A 14,817-nucleotide genomic window follows, 5' to 3' on the forward strand; every position below is an offset into this window, starting at 1 on the left:
AGCATTCCAGAGGCATAAGGCTGCCCAGCCAGTTGTTCACAGACTGCTTTGGGATCTGATACACTTTGGTTTTTTTTTTAATATATATATATATAGAGAGAGAGTGTGTGTGTGTGTGTGTGTGTGCGTGTTTTTAACATATCATTTTCAACAATAATTGAACATACTTTTACATCTTATACAGTTTTTTGACTTCCATCAATCACATCTGAAAATTTTCCAATCTATTCACTTAATAATACATTTCTTACTTTCACTATTACCTTTAAATCTCCTAACTACTATCTCTATTCTTTCTCTACTTTGCAATATTTCATATATTTCTCCTTACAAAATGTCTTGTAGTCCTACTGGCATAATTTGTTGGTTGCAATTGCTCTTCAAATAGTTCGTATATTTCTTCCAATCTTCTGTAAATCTCTGGTTCCGCAGGTTTCGAATCCTTCCTGTCATTTTATCTAATTCTGCGTAGTCCATTAATTTTGTCTGCCATTCTTCTTTCGTCAGAATTTCTTCTTGCTTCCATTTCTGGGCTAACAATACTCTTGCCGGTATTGTTGCATATAAGAACAATTTAACATCTTGTCTATTAATATCATCACTTATAATACCAAGTAAAAATGCTTCTGGTTTTTTTAAGAATGTATATTTCAACATCTTTTTCATCTCATAATATATCATTTCCCAGAAGTTTTTTACTTTCTTAACATTCCCACCACATATGATAAAATTTTCCTTCTTTTTATTTACAACATTTATTATTTGTCTTACACATTTTAGTTAATTTCACAGGTGTAATATACCATCTATACATCATTTTCACCATATTCTCTTTCAAAGCATTACAAGCTGTAAATTTTATTCTATCTTTCAACAACCTCTCTCATTCTTTAAGCTGTATGTTATATCCAAAATCTTTTGCCCAGTGCATCATCACCAATTTCACTTCCTCGTCTTTCAGGTGCCATTCCAACAGTATTTTATACATTTTATACATTATTTTACCTTCATTGTTTAATAGTTCTGTTTCAAATTTTGATTTTTTATCATCAAATCCTTTCTCCTTTAAATCCTCTTTATACATTTCGTTGACTTGGCCATAGTTCATCTGGGATCTGATACACTTTGGCTTAGCAGCATGCTGTTCATGCAGTCGGAAGAGGTCATAGAATCATAGAATCATAGAGTTGGAAGAGACCACAAGGGCCATCGAGTCCAACCCCCTGCCAAGCAGGAAACACCATCAGAGCACTCCTGACATATGGTTGTCAAGCCTCTGCTTAAAGACCTCCAAAGAAGGAGACTCCACCACACACCTTGGCAGCAAATTCCACTGTCGAACAACTCTTACTGTCAGGAAGTTCTTCCTAATGTTTAGGTGGAATCTTTTTTCTTGTAGTTTGGAGCCATTGCTCCGTTTCCGCTTTTCTGGAGCAGCAGAAAACAACCTTTCTCCCTCCTCTATGTGACATCCTTTTATATATTTGAACATGGCTATCATATCACCCCTTAACCTCCTCTTCTCCAGGCTAAACATGCCCAGCTCCCTTAGCCGTTCTTCATAAGGCATCGTTTCCAGGCCTTTGACCATTTTGGTTGCCCTCCTCTGGACACGTTCCAGTTTGTCAGTGTCCTTCTTGAACTGTGGTGCCCAGAACTGGACACAGTACTCCAGGTGAGGTCTGACCAGAGCAGAATACAGTGGCACTATTACTTCCCTTGATCTAGATGCAATACTCCTATTGATGCAGCAAATTGTACAGTTCCAAATATAGTGTGAACCTTGGACTGAATAAATATTGCATGCATCTGCAGAAATCTCTTGCTTCTTGAACTTTACATATATAAAGTGGCTTAAGATCCTAATCTCTCACCGATTTCTCACCATGTGAGAAAGATCACAGTTATTTCTATTTTACAGATGAAAATACAGCACAAAGGGAGTTTCCAACAGCATCTCTTTGCTGCTCAGCTGTTTTGATCAGGTGCGGTGTGGGGGGGGAGACCTGTTAGCAAATACAGCTATAGGATACATCATGTAGTTTTCTCTTTATTAGTTATTCTCTTTAGTCACTAGTTGTTGGTTGTTTCTTTCATTTAGTTATTCTGGCATAGCAGCTCTGTTATCAAATGGATCATACACTTTGATTTTAGTGCACTCCAAACGACATACCCCTCCCCATAGGTTTTAACTGTTCTATGGTGTTCATGCCTATCATGGCATATTAATTCAAGCCATCTGGCTTCTCATTTCACCAATACAGAATGTTTTATTTATTTCATTTATATCCTCACCTTTTCCTGAAAAACCCCAAGTTGACATTTGTGGTTATCTTCTTCACCCCACCCTGAGAAACAATTTCTTCACAACGGCCCTGTGAGATAGGTCAGGCTGAGAGAGAGTGTCAGTGAATTCCATGGCTGAGCAGTGATTTGAAATTGGGTTTTGCCAGTCCTAGCCTAGAACCACTACAGCACATGGACGTTCAGCACCAGCAGCCCTTCCTATGAGCAGTCCTAATCTGGCTGCTTAGGGCCAAGCTTGACACAATGGCATGCACACCTTTTCTATTCAGGCACCTCTCCTTTTCTCATCTAAATTGGGGATGTGTCTATATTTTACATCAGATAAAACAGCCTTCATCAATCTCGTGCCCTCTGAATGCTTTGAACTACAACTTGCACCACAGTTCTGCCTTCTTGCTAGGATTCAAGCTCACCCTTTTCTCTCTTTTCCATCCTACTGCTTTGTCTTGGCACCGGTCCAGAGCCCTCACGGCCTTTCCTGATCCAAATAGCATGAGGAGAACTGGATGTCATTGACATGCTGGTGGCACCTTCTCCCCAAAGTTCTAATGACCGTTCCCAGTGGCTTCATAGGAAACAGCATTGGGGAGTGAGGAGTGCCCTGCAGCAGCTCATAGCATAACTGCCAGGAAGCCCAAAAGCACTCTCCCAGTTCTACTTTTAGGACTCAGGCCCGTAGCTAGGACCAGAACCGCTGTAACACAGTGACCTCGCTTCCCATTCAACAGAACCATTCCAGGAGGATGCCATGGGCAATGGAATCAAAGGTTGCATAGCGCTCGAGAAGCAGGAGCAAGGTTGCACTCTCCCGGTCTCGCTCTCTGCAAAAATCTTCCATCAGTGCAACCAAGGATATTTCAGACCCATGGTCAGGTTATGAACCCAGATTGTGATAGATCTAAAACAATCCCCTTCTGCACCGCTTGTACTTTATCCCAATCTGGCTCACGGCCATTATTGGGGGTGGGGGGAAGCAAGGGGAGTTCCAACTCCCCTCCTATGCTTCTCCTTTTGATGGAAACAACACACACCCATCCACCCACTTTAGAGATGAACAGCCCAGCAGGCACCTGGCTAAACAAACACATTTGCCATTATTATGACTAGTTTCATCCTAATTCTCTGGGGTGCAACTGGGATTCATTAGCTATAAAACTTGTCTCAGGCATGAAGCACATAGTTCTGTAAATCTGTTCAGACAGCAGTTTTTAATTACAGCTAAAGTGAGGGGTACTAAGCAACTGTAGATGGACCTGTGGTCTGAGCTGATAGAAGGCAGCTTCTTATTCTCTTCCAACCAGATTCTGAGATGGCTATCACCATCTTGCCCTGCCCTTGGCTTTCAGCATTCATTTGATTACTGTTGGCAAGAGAATGATGTAATGGGTAGATCTTGGAGTAACCTTTTCAGGATCGGAACGGCCAGGTTGTTAATTATATTAACTATCCTGTTTTACATAATTTCACGCTGTGGTCAGATGAGACGTGGTTCTTTGCTAAGGGTGTGTGTCTCCTAGACTAACCTTAGACTTTCTTACCAGTATAATTAGATGGGCCTCATCTCATCTTGGATGGGCCACATATGACTTGTGTCATGCCAGAGGCTCATCTATACCATGTGTCTTGACAGAGTCGTACAATCAACCCGTGCCACCTCATTACTGGTATCCCTTCTAGGCATTATCATAGTCCCACAGATGTATAGCCCATTTTCCACCTAAATCTAATATATTAACCATGTCATTTCTCAACACACTTCTCCATATTATGCTGTTGTGTCTTAACCTTCACTATTTTTACCATGTTTAAATTAAAGTATGGTTTAACATGAACGAGCAATTTGCTATTCTTGTACACTGCTCTAAAGTCCCACAGTGTTTCTACCAGACTCCTTTCTTCAGCATCTTGGGAAGAAACAAATCAGAGGCTGGCTTGTTACATGCAAACCTGTGCTCATGGTTTCTTCGTTTGCTCACAGACCCATGATGGTTACTCAACATCCTTGGCTTACCTCCATGGTTTGTAAAGAGGCAGACACATAATGGCAAACCAACCTCTCGTTTGTTTACTCCTTGGCGAAGTGATGAAGTAAGAAGTGTTGCTCATTCATATTAAACCATAGTTTAATTTAAAAGAAGGCTTTAAGCAGGGCTTGTGAGCACAGTGCCCATGGGTGGGATGGTGCTCCCTGGTGCCCACAAAGCCTCTGAGCGCCACTCACCCACTCATTGTCCCCCTGGTCATGAGGTGTGAGGGCTCTTGCCTTTTTCTCCCTTGAAAAGTACATAGAGCTGGAGGAGGAAGTTGGAAGAGTGATGGTCTTTCTCACTTCCTCTTTCAGGTCTATGGCTCAGATTTTTTTTTTTTTTACATATAATTTTTTATTAATTAACATCAAAAAACAAAACAAAACAAAATATATTAATTTCACATCGTTTTTCACAACTTATTTCTTTTTTGGACTTCCCTCAGCTGTTCCGTAAATCACCCATAGTTATAATTTTAATTACGCATTTCTCAGATTTATATTGACATTATTTATCTCTTTTTTCCTATTCCCTTTAGACAATACTTCTTACTTTTTCACAGTGCTTCTTTAAATCCCTTTAGCGTCATCTGTCCCTCACTTATATGTTCCAGATATTCCACAAATTTCCCCCAGTCCTCGATGAACTTTTGGTCTCTTAAATATCTAATCTTCCCTGTCAGTTTATCTAGCTCTGCGTAGTCTAACAGTTTCATTCTCCAGTCTTCCACAGTCGGTATTTCTTGTTGTTTCCATTTCTGGGCCAGTAACACTCTTGCTGCTGTTACTGCATATTGAAAAAATTTACAGTCTTTTCTTTTTATCTCATTTCCTACTATTCCTAACAGAAAGACTTCTGGTTTCTTTGTGAATGTATATTTTAAGATCTTCTTCAGTTCGTTGTATATCTTTTCCCAGAAGTCTTTTACTTTCTTACATTCCCACCACATGTGATAAAAAGTACCTTCTTTATCTTTACATTTCCAACACTTATTGCATGTCTTATACATTTTTGCTAATTTTGCCGGTGTCATATACCATCTATAGAACATTTTCATCACATTCTCTTTTAACGTCATACAAGCAGTAAATTTTAAACCTTCCTTCCATAATTTTTCTCAATCCTCGAATTGTATATTATAACCCACATCTCTGGCCCAACGAGTCATTACCGATTTAACTTCTTCATCCTTTAAATTCCATTCTAACAACAGTTTATACATTTTAGATAGATTTTTACCATCATTATCTATGATTTCACTCTGAAATTTAGAATCCTTGTCCGCAAAACCTCGTTCTTTACCATCTTTCCTAAACATCTCATTTGTTTGGAAGTAATGCAGCCAATCATATACATGTTCTTTAACCTGCTCATAAGGTTTTATCTTCCATTTTTCTCCTTCTTTAAATAGCAATTGACCATATGTTATCCACTTACTTCTCATATTGATTTTCTTTACACTCATAACTTCTAGAGGTGATAGCCAGCGTGGCATTCTAGGTTCTAATAGGTTTTTATACCTATCCCATACCTCAATTAAAGGACCTCGGAAGATGTGGTTCTCAGGTCTATGGCTCAGATTAATTCCACTGGGTATGATTTTTACCCAGATCCCTTGGAAAAGCAAAGGTTTTTTGTGTGCACTTTCTGTCTCCTGCGGACGAAGGAGGGAGGGGAGAAGGGAACAAAGTGGGTGGTGCCTACAGCACTTGCTCAAAAATGCAAAGGCCTAAAAAGGTTGGTGACTCCAGTTTTAAAGTGACGTAGAGGCTGTAGAGTTCAAGTCATAATATTTAGGCAGGTTCTTAAGATGTTGGAAGTTGAGCGTTTTACATTTTTTCTTGCGTAATGCTTCCAATTTCTGTGCAGGTGCCTCCTCCCCCACTTCGAGACCCCTCTTGCACCACCACTGGAGAAGAAGGCAGCCCTACAACTTCAGCTTCATGTGAGAAGCTCCTTTCAGTGACCAAAGCCAGCAACACGGACAACCATGTTCCTAGTTTGAAAAGGAAGAGGATTGGTAAGTGGTTGCCTTTTCCTGTTGTGCAAAATAGGCACTGGAATAATCTCACCTCAGAATCTTAAAAAGGCAAGGTGTGCTGAGGTCATAAAATGTCAGCCAAACGAGCTAGGGAAAGTTGAAACACCGAATATTTGTCTGAAGGCAGTTCTGGCATGGGGGAGGGCAAACAAGCCAAAGCTTGCAAATTGCTGCTGTTAGATAAGACTTCTCATGTAGATAGAAGCTTGTAGCATGTATGGGTATTTTCCAGGACTTGGTATTATTTATGGAACTGCAGGTGACATCAGTGGCTAGGAGCACCTCTTCCCATCTTCATTTTGTTCAGCAGCAGTGTTTAGAGAAAACAGACGTGGCCTGAATTACACATGCCTTGGTTGCATCTTGGGTAGATTACAGCAACACACTTTCATTGGACTGCCTCTAAAGACAGTATTTATATCTCACCTTTTAGACTAAAACCCTCACAAGGCAGCTTACAGCAGCCACAGCAATTAATAATAGTATGACAGACAATAAAACACAGAAAACAAAATCAGTGCATCAAAAATTAAAGTAGCAACAACTAAAACATGAAGCCAGATAAGGGCATCATTGAAAAGCAAAGTGGAATTAGAAAGTTAATTAAGGAACCTTCTTTAATGTCACCAATGAAGGGCCCATAAATAACTCCTAGCGGAGGGAATTCCACAAAAGTAGGGCCACCACTGAAAAGACCCTATCCCTTGTATGTGATAAACTGATGCTATTTAGTGATAGGCTAGAAAGAAGGGCCTTTGAGGCCAATATCAAGACCCAGTCAGGTGTAATATGGGCACAGATTTTCCTTCAGGTAGTCCTATGCCAAATTAAAACAATGTAATTAAAAACAAATCAGAAGTAAATGAGGTATCTAGAGCCAAACATATAGGAACAGACCATACCAAAATAAAACATAATAAATTAATATCACAAAGTATTAATATCCAAGTAACACAAATGGATTTACATACTTCTGTACTTTATTAGCATTTGAGATCAGTTCCAGCTTAATTATTACTTCCCCCGCAGCTGTGGTTTCCTTAAAGGAAGTCAGTATGAACCCATAAAAAATGTTAATCACTTGTGTTCTCACAAAAGGTGGTTTCCATGTATTTAAGACCAGCATCAGCATTTAGTCAAATATACCAAATGCACCAGAATGATTTGAATGGGGAGAGCCTCTAGATTTACCATATTTAACAATGCTCAAAAGTCCTCTATGCAGTCATATATTATTCAGCTGTCTCTTTTGAAAACTTCTGCAGGAACATAATCTTTACCATAATAACAAAACTTTCCCTAAAACTTAATATATACATGCTTTGCTTTTAGTCCCAGATTTTTGTTTCATTTCCTTATCCATGGATGGAGAGGGCATCTTTCTGACACTTTAGTGGACTGAATCTTGCTGCCAAGTCCTTCAAACTTCTGCTTTATTGTTTGTTGAACTTTCAGACTGCCCTTCATCCTGAAGGATCCCAGGGTGGTGCACAAATAAATGCACATTAAAAATAATGATGATAAACACTTTTAAATACCCCTTATCTGCCCAGTTGATCACTGCACTCTGAAAGTGAGGACTTCCTGAATTACCATCTTATCAGGTTTCCTTATCAGGAAATCCCTTCTGCACAATTTGGGAATCTGCTCATTAGTGTTATGGCATCTGCACTTTGGAATTCCTTCCCTATTATTATTTCAACTTATACACCGCCCTATACCCGAAGGTCTCAGGGAGGTTCACAAGAAGACCACAACTTATAAAATCAAACCAAAAGCAGTAACCCAATAACTCCCCCTCCAAAAAAATCCACATTCTAAAAGGTTGTTGGATGAATATTAGGCACCCTCTCTGTTGTTTTCAGTGTCTACTGAAAACCTTCCTCTTTCAACAAGTTTTTAAAGTGGGGATACTTCCTAGTCTGCAGCTGTATTAGAATTTTTTGTAAGATCTTTTTATTGTTTGCTTGTTGCTCACATGCTCAGAACATTTTGGCCGCAGCTGAATTTGAAGATAGACTTCTTGCTGGTCATGCTTTTAAAGTGGAGGATGCTTACCTTCCAGAGACAGAAATTGGTATAAATTTTAGGATTCTTCTCATTTTATTCTGAACATCTAAACTGGATATACTCTTCTTTTTACTTCTCCTCCTGTCTCAAACTGATCTAACCCTGAGCAGAGAAAAATGAGTTGGGACATTCAGAATCTAGTTACTTACAGGCTGTGTATCTTGTCTCAGATAATGGAATGGCCAACCTGTGTGTAGAGTATGACCAAAGGCCGTCCACCTCACAAAGACAACCTGGTAGCCTCTTGGCTGCACTGGAGTGCAATGAAAAGAACTGTGGAGAGGCAGGTGAGGAAGACAGCTTGCCAGGAGAGGAACAGGTATGAGAGCACAGTTTGAATTTCTAGTCCCTGATTTCTCCCCACCCTCTCCCCAAACAAGTAATAGACTAGTGTGCTTCTGTTAGGCAGAGATCTCGGGCTACAGAAGTGTCACTCAAGCACCACTTTTTACATGCTACAGTGAACACTACGAGTACACCTGGGTGTGCAGGTGTGTGCCTAAGATTCCCATGAGCCAGGGCTTCTCAGTTTTCTTCAGAGCCTGCATATTTCTTGTTTATTATCTCTTGACAAACAGTATCTGTTTTGTTTTACTGTCATAGACAGAGTCATATAACAGCACTATATTGTTGGAATGAGGTGTGTCTATTCAGTTTTCTCAGATTCTCAGGTCAAAGCCAGCTCTTCTAGACAAGGCCCTTGAGGTCCGTTTATTGGCTCTCCTGTCCCTTTAATTTGTAAAGGTAAAAAAAGCAGACGGGGAGATAATTCACAGCATAGTGCTGGAGGAAGGGCAGGGGTTAATCCTTTCCCCGTTCGCTGTTTTCCAGATAGAAATTGCCTGTGTGATTTGACCCACTGGGGAGAACTTAAGCATATCCATGTGTTTTCTCTAAAAGGGTGTTTTCCCACTCAATTAGTGGGGTGAGCAGGGTGTAAAAAAAAAACCCAAAACACTGGCTCGAGTGAATATCTGATGTTTCGTCCCTTTAATGGTCTTGATTTATGGGCTACTAGTAAAATGAGGCTGCATTTTAAGCTGTATTTTAATTAACTGTTTGTTTGTTTGTTTGTTTGTTTGTTTGTTGTTGCTGTTGTTTTTCAGTTACGTTTTACAGTGGTGCCCCGCAAGATGAACGCCTCGCAAGACGGAAAACCCGCTAGACGAAAGGGTTTTCCGTTTTGGAGGCGCTTCGCAAAACGAATTTCCTATGGGCTTGCTTCGCAAGACGAAAATGTCTTGCGACTTCCTGCGGGTTCCCCCCCTTTCCCCCCCTTTTCCTAAGCCGCTAAGCCGCTTATCAGCTGTTCCGCTGATAAGCCGCTTAAGAGCTGATCGCTAAAAGCCGCTAAACCGCTAATAGCGCTAATCCACTAAGCTGTCAATGGGCTTGCTACGCAAGACGAAAAAACCGCTATACGAAGAGCCTCACGGAACGGATTAATTTCGTCTTGCGAGGCACCACTGTATTCTAATTCATATTTGGTCTTATTATTAAATCACACTACTTGATAGTATTGGCTCTGAGTTGACCTGATTTTTTTCAAATGTTAGCAGCCTATTTTTTATTTCTGTCTCTGTTGAACTCCCACCCACCCACCCCCTGACCCACCTTGAATGTGAGGTTACTAGGAGATGCAGAAGAGATTGACCATAGCTTTGAAGTGCTAGCATTACTTTCCAGTCAGGGAAACTCCACATTTCTAAACGTTGGCTTGCTTTTCTGCTACATCTCCAGGACAATGATTTCCCTTTGTTCTCTCTCCATTAAGTGAGTGTCTTCCCAGAAAAATGAACATCCTTTCATGCACGACATACGCAGTCAAAGCAAAGATTGCTTTTGTGTTCTTGAGCATAGCTGGGAGGGCAAGCCAACCTTCAATGCGGAATTCTTCTGAAAGAGAGGGAGGAGATTGCATTAACCCTGTTAACATTTACAGGCAAAACGTTTGTCAACTCTTTCCCTTCGATACGAGAAGAAGCTCATGGATGAGCAGAAAGGAGGCAGGAAGAAAATCAAGATAGTCAGCAATCCGGTATGTTTCAAGAAGTCAGCGAGCTTTACGAGAAATCTGATAATAGGAGAAAGATGAGAGACCCCCTTGAAGCCAAATGCAGGTGTTATTGCTCAGTCCTCAAATGCTTCATTGTTCAAAAAGCACAGGTGGCCTCTTGAAAATGGTGATCTCTAAAAGCCAAAATGTAGATGAGTCACTTGGGGAAACCTTTGGCATAAAGGTTTCGGTTAGTAGTGGGAAACTATTTCCATCCCAAAAGCCACATTCTTCGGCAGCCTTTCAGGGGCCTCATGCCAGTGTTAGGTGGGGCCAAGTGCTAAACCAGGCACAGTCGTGCATGGAGCTGTTACCTTTGCATGGTAGGTTCCATTCCAGCCATGCAGAAGTCAGAGGTTTCCACACACACACACACACACACCCCTCTCCATCCTCCTTCCAGGCAAACGAGTCATTCCAGGCAGGCAGGTGGGCGAAGGCACTCAAGGAGGGCATGGCATGTGGGACCAGTGGGACCCACGGAGGGTCTTGGGCCACATTTGGTACCCAGGCTTGTAGTTTCTCAACCCTGGTTTATTTCCTGAAGCTCATCTCCTAAAACCTTTTGTTTCCACAAACCTTCCCAGGCATTTAATTATAACATGCAATGTACCATTGTTTTTAAATTGTCGCTCTTGTTTGTAATTTAAAAACTATACATGACCTTGTTTTTTAATCCTCCTTTTGTTGATATTTTTAATGAATTTGCTGGTGTTTTTAAACTGCAGGTATTTTTAATTACTATTTTAGATTTCCCTTTGTAGAACAAAGAAGAAAACTGCTTAGAGGTTTTCTATCAATTAAGTGGTATATACACTTTGTTAAATAAAATAAAACAATTCCATCTCCCCTTGGCTGCTTTGGAGAAGGGAGAACTCTTCTTCCCTAATCATTTGTTACAAGGAAGAAATTGGGTCTGGAGAAGTGTGTGCAAAAAAGAGCTTGCTTGTGGATCGTGCTTACTTAAATCTCTCTCTCTTTTTTTTTCAGCAGGCTGGCAAAGCCCAAAACCTCTCAGAGACTAAAACTGCCAGGGCTGCAGCTTTCATTGCAACGGTGAAGCAGTCTTTGAGCCAGCTGAATTTTAACACGTTCTCAAGGGCTCTGCAGCAGTACAAAACCACAAATGACTTCAGTACTATGTTGTGCCAGATGAGCTCACTTTTCGTGGAAGACCAGAAAAAACATGTCCTATTGCGAGGTATTGTGGGCTCTGGACATCTCTTGTGGGCACCTGCTGGTTTTCATGCACAAATTATTATGGTTAATGAAAGGTCTTCTGCAAAGCGCAATGCAGGAGACACTCACCCGTGTGCTGGTTGCACTTTTTAATTATCCTTTTATTGTTATTCCTTCTGCTGTGCAAACAGGTAATGTTGGCTGTTTTTATCGTCTCGCTGAAGAAATCCATTTGGATTTGCGATTGTGTATCTGTGATACTGGAAAAACAAGCAGTTTCCTCGCTTAACCCTGACTCTTTTAGGATGCAGATGCACATTCTTTCTGCTTGGTTATATAGGGGAGGGGGAAATAGTCCCAATAAGTTTTGTGATCTAAAGCAAACACAAGGAGACATCAGAAGCGGGGAAATGGAGGTATTGGGACAACGCGGGATAGACACCTTGGAATAATATCAATACAAATAAAATAATCAGGCCAGTGGCCTAACCCCTTTGTCCATGTGCTATTAGAAGATGTGATGGTGGCCACTGGCTTAGATGCTTTTAAAAGGCGATTGGACAAATTCATGGTTGGAGGAGGGTGGTCTTTCAAAAGCTAATAGTTGTGATAACTAGATGGAAGCTTAGATGCAGCATGCCTCCAGATACCAAAGCAGGGAGAGGAGGAACAATGAGGGAGCTGTTGCCTTTATGGGCTTCCCAGAAGCATCTGTCTGGCCACAGCTGGAAATGAAATGCAGGACAAGACAGAGTGACCCTTGGCTCTAATCCAGCAGGGCTTTCCTTTTGAAGATGGTTTTGAAAGAAATTTGGTATTAGCGGCAGTTTCCCATCACTTGTCAGAACTTGAATAGACTGTAACATGAGCTATGGAACGTTAATCTCAAGGTGGCAAGCCGCCTTTTGTCAGTGTGCTACTGTTGTTCCCTGAAAATACTTTGGAACAGGCAGGTGGGGGGTGACAAATTTCTAGGAACATATTTGTCAGAGCTGCCCCTAGGTCCCAGCTCACAGAGGACCAACGCTAGGCTGTAGTTATGTACAAAAGTCTTTATTGAGGTTCAGTTTCCATTTCAAAGCCGTAGCGCGCAGCTCTACGTCTTAAAGCCTAGACCGGCGAAGTACCGTCTGAGTCTCCTCCCCTATGACACCAGTTTAAGATCCTAGCCCGGCTCCACCTTTTACGCTGCTCTCTCCTCCTCTGGGTCCTCCTGCCCGCTGGGGCATTGCCCTTTCTGGACTCTTCCGACGCTGAGTCGCTTAGCTCCTCCCCCTCCCTCCGGCGGGCTTTAGGACCCGGTTCCCAATCCTCATTCTCTGCTGTCCCGCGCTCCTATACATTTGAACTTGCCTCTCGCGCCAACCCAGTGACCTTCCTCCTGACCGTTACACTACTTCTGTCACTGCTTCCCTCTTCCGGGACACTGGCCAGATCTGACCTCCCCTCCGTTGTCTGACTCTCCGATGGAGGTGTGGTCAGCCCTGCCTTATCTTCTCTCCTTGGTGGGGAATGCACTGGCCCCGATCCTTGGGACTCTTCCCCCCCACTCTGCTCTGGTGGGGAAGCTGGTCCTGATTTCCAACTACTGCTCTGGGAGTCCCTGCTGCCCCCTTGCTCCTGGGACGTTCCCCTTGGGAACCCCCTACCCCGGCCACTGGCGCCCCCTTCTGTGAATCTTCCGATTCGCTGGAGAGGCTCATGGAATCCCTCGGTTCACTGTCCTCTTCTCCTATGCTCCCCTCGGATTCTTCCCCTTCGCTCTCCATCTCCTCTCCTCCCTGTGCCTCTGCTCCTGAACCCCTGACAATATTGATGCCTTCCTGAATAAAGCATCTTTTCAGTGTTTGATTCTATGAACTTACCCTTCCTTCTTTTCTATGCAAGAATTTTACCAGTTTGTGCGGCCTCAGCACAAAAAGCAGTTTGACGAAGCTTGCTGTTCCCTGACGGGGGTCGGCTGTGGCTACAAACCTGAGCACAGCCTGAAGCTAGAGGAGAGGCTGCGGCTGTCCAAGGACCCAGGTGAGAACAGCCTTACTTCTGAGGAGCTGGCAGCCCTCTGAGAGTTCCTGCCTCTGTATGTTCTCAGTCAGGATCAGGGAGGGATTCTTGGCTTTAGAATGCGTGCATCATTGCTCTGTCATCCCGAGTTGCTGCCCACCTGATCATTAAGTCCTTAAAGATCCCTAGCTCAGTGTTCCCTGCACTGACTGCCAGCAGCTCTCCGGGGTTTCAGGAATTGAACCCGGGACCTTTTGCAAGCAAAGCATGTGCCCTGCCAACAAGCTAATTCAAATTCAAAAACCCTTTATTAGGCATAGCAAACCACACATTATCAAACAGACACTATATGCAAATTGTGCAAAATACGAGCTCAGCATAACAAGGTTTGTCCCAGTCAGATCTTTAACTCCAGAGGAAATCAGTTTGCATAAATAATACAATACAACACTACCACATCACTGATCAATTAAGAACCACTAAATCTCTTTATAATGGCCCAGTCTTTTTACATGGACAGCACTCAAAAATTCAGCCACTATTAAAGTAATTTGATCATTCCTGTCCAAAAGCAGGTCCTGAATCGTTGGTATCATAGAATTCAGCCTATTGACTTGTAAGGCCTCTAATAATTGTCTTCTGGCATAAATGCCAAAATCACAAGAAAAGAAAATATGCTCCAAAGTATCAGGTTTCTGTCGCAGAGAAGCTCTGATTCTGGGAGAGCTAAATATCTTCCTTTCACTGTCATTGAGGGAAACATATCAAACTGCCAAAAAGCTATGGCAGCTTCTTTGGAAGAAGTGCTAAAGACCCTCAGTGCCCGTGCCGTTGCTAGAAGAAGCTTATGCCTGCGTGGTTAGTGGATATGACGTAGGAACAACCTGGCAGCACCACCCTCCTTGAGTCCTAACCATTTTGTGGAAGCTGTCAATCAGGGACAGGTAACCTGTGATCCTCCAGATCTTGTTGGATTTCCAACTCCTAGCCAGCGTAGCCAGTAGTTTAACTCCTTCCTATAAGTCCTAGCCAAGGATAAAAGCCTTCTTAGTAATAACCCTGGGGTGCACCCTACATATTCCAATTTAGGGGCTGTATTCAGTTATTTCTAACCTGGTAGGACCTTGCATTGC

The 14,817-nt window shown here is 42.2% G+C and overlaps 1 protein-coding gene across 8 annotated transcripts in view; it reads left to right on the forward strand.

The window, feature by feature from the left end:
- Nucleotides 1-14,817, forward strand: part of RTEL1 (regulator of telomere elongation helicase 1) — a 78,972-nt gene that overhangs the window by 51,594 nt on the left and 12,561 nt on the right. For 5 of the 8 annotated variants that reach the window (XM_079978895.1, XM_079978894.1, XM_079978900.1 and 2 more), the window contains 5 exons: nucleotides 6,204-6,354; nucleotides 8,556-8,764; nucleotides 10,388-10,483; nucleotides 11,492-11,702; nucleotides 13,568-13,705. In XM_079978895.1, coding sequence (XP_079835021.1) covers nucleotides 6,204-6,354; nucleotides 8,556-8,764; nucleotides 10,388-10,483; nucleotides 11,492-11,702; nucleotides 13,568-13,705 — 805 coding nt within the window. The remainder of the gene's footprint in view (nucleotides 1-6,203; nucleotides 6,355-8,555; nucleotides 8,765-10,387; nucleotides 10,484-11,491; nucleotides 11,703-13,567; nucleotides 13,706-14,817) is intronic. The other 3 variants (XM_079978897.1, XM_079978898.1, XM_079978899.1) reach the window with 3 other exon arrangements.

Source organism: Podarcis cretensis, assembly GCF_951804945.1.
Source record: "Podarcis cretensis genome assembly, chromosome: 6".
Classification (NCBI taxonomy): Eukaryota; Metazoa; Chordata; class Lepidosauria; order Squamata; family Lacertidae; genus Podarcis; species Podarcis cretensis.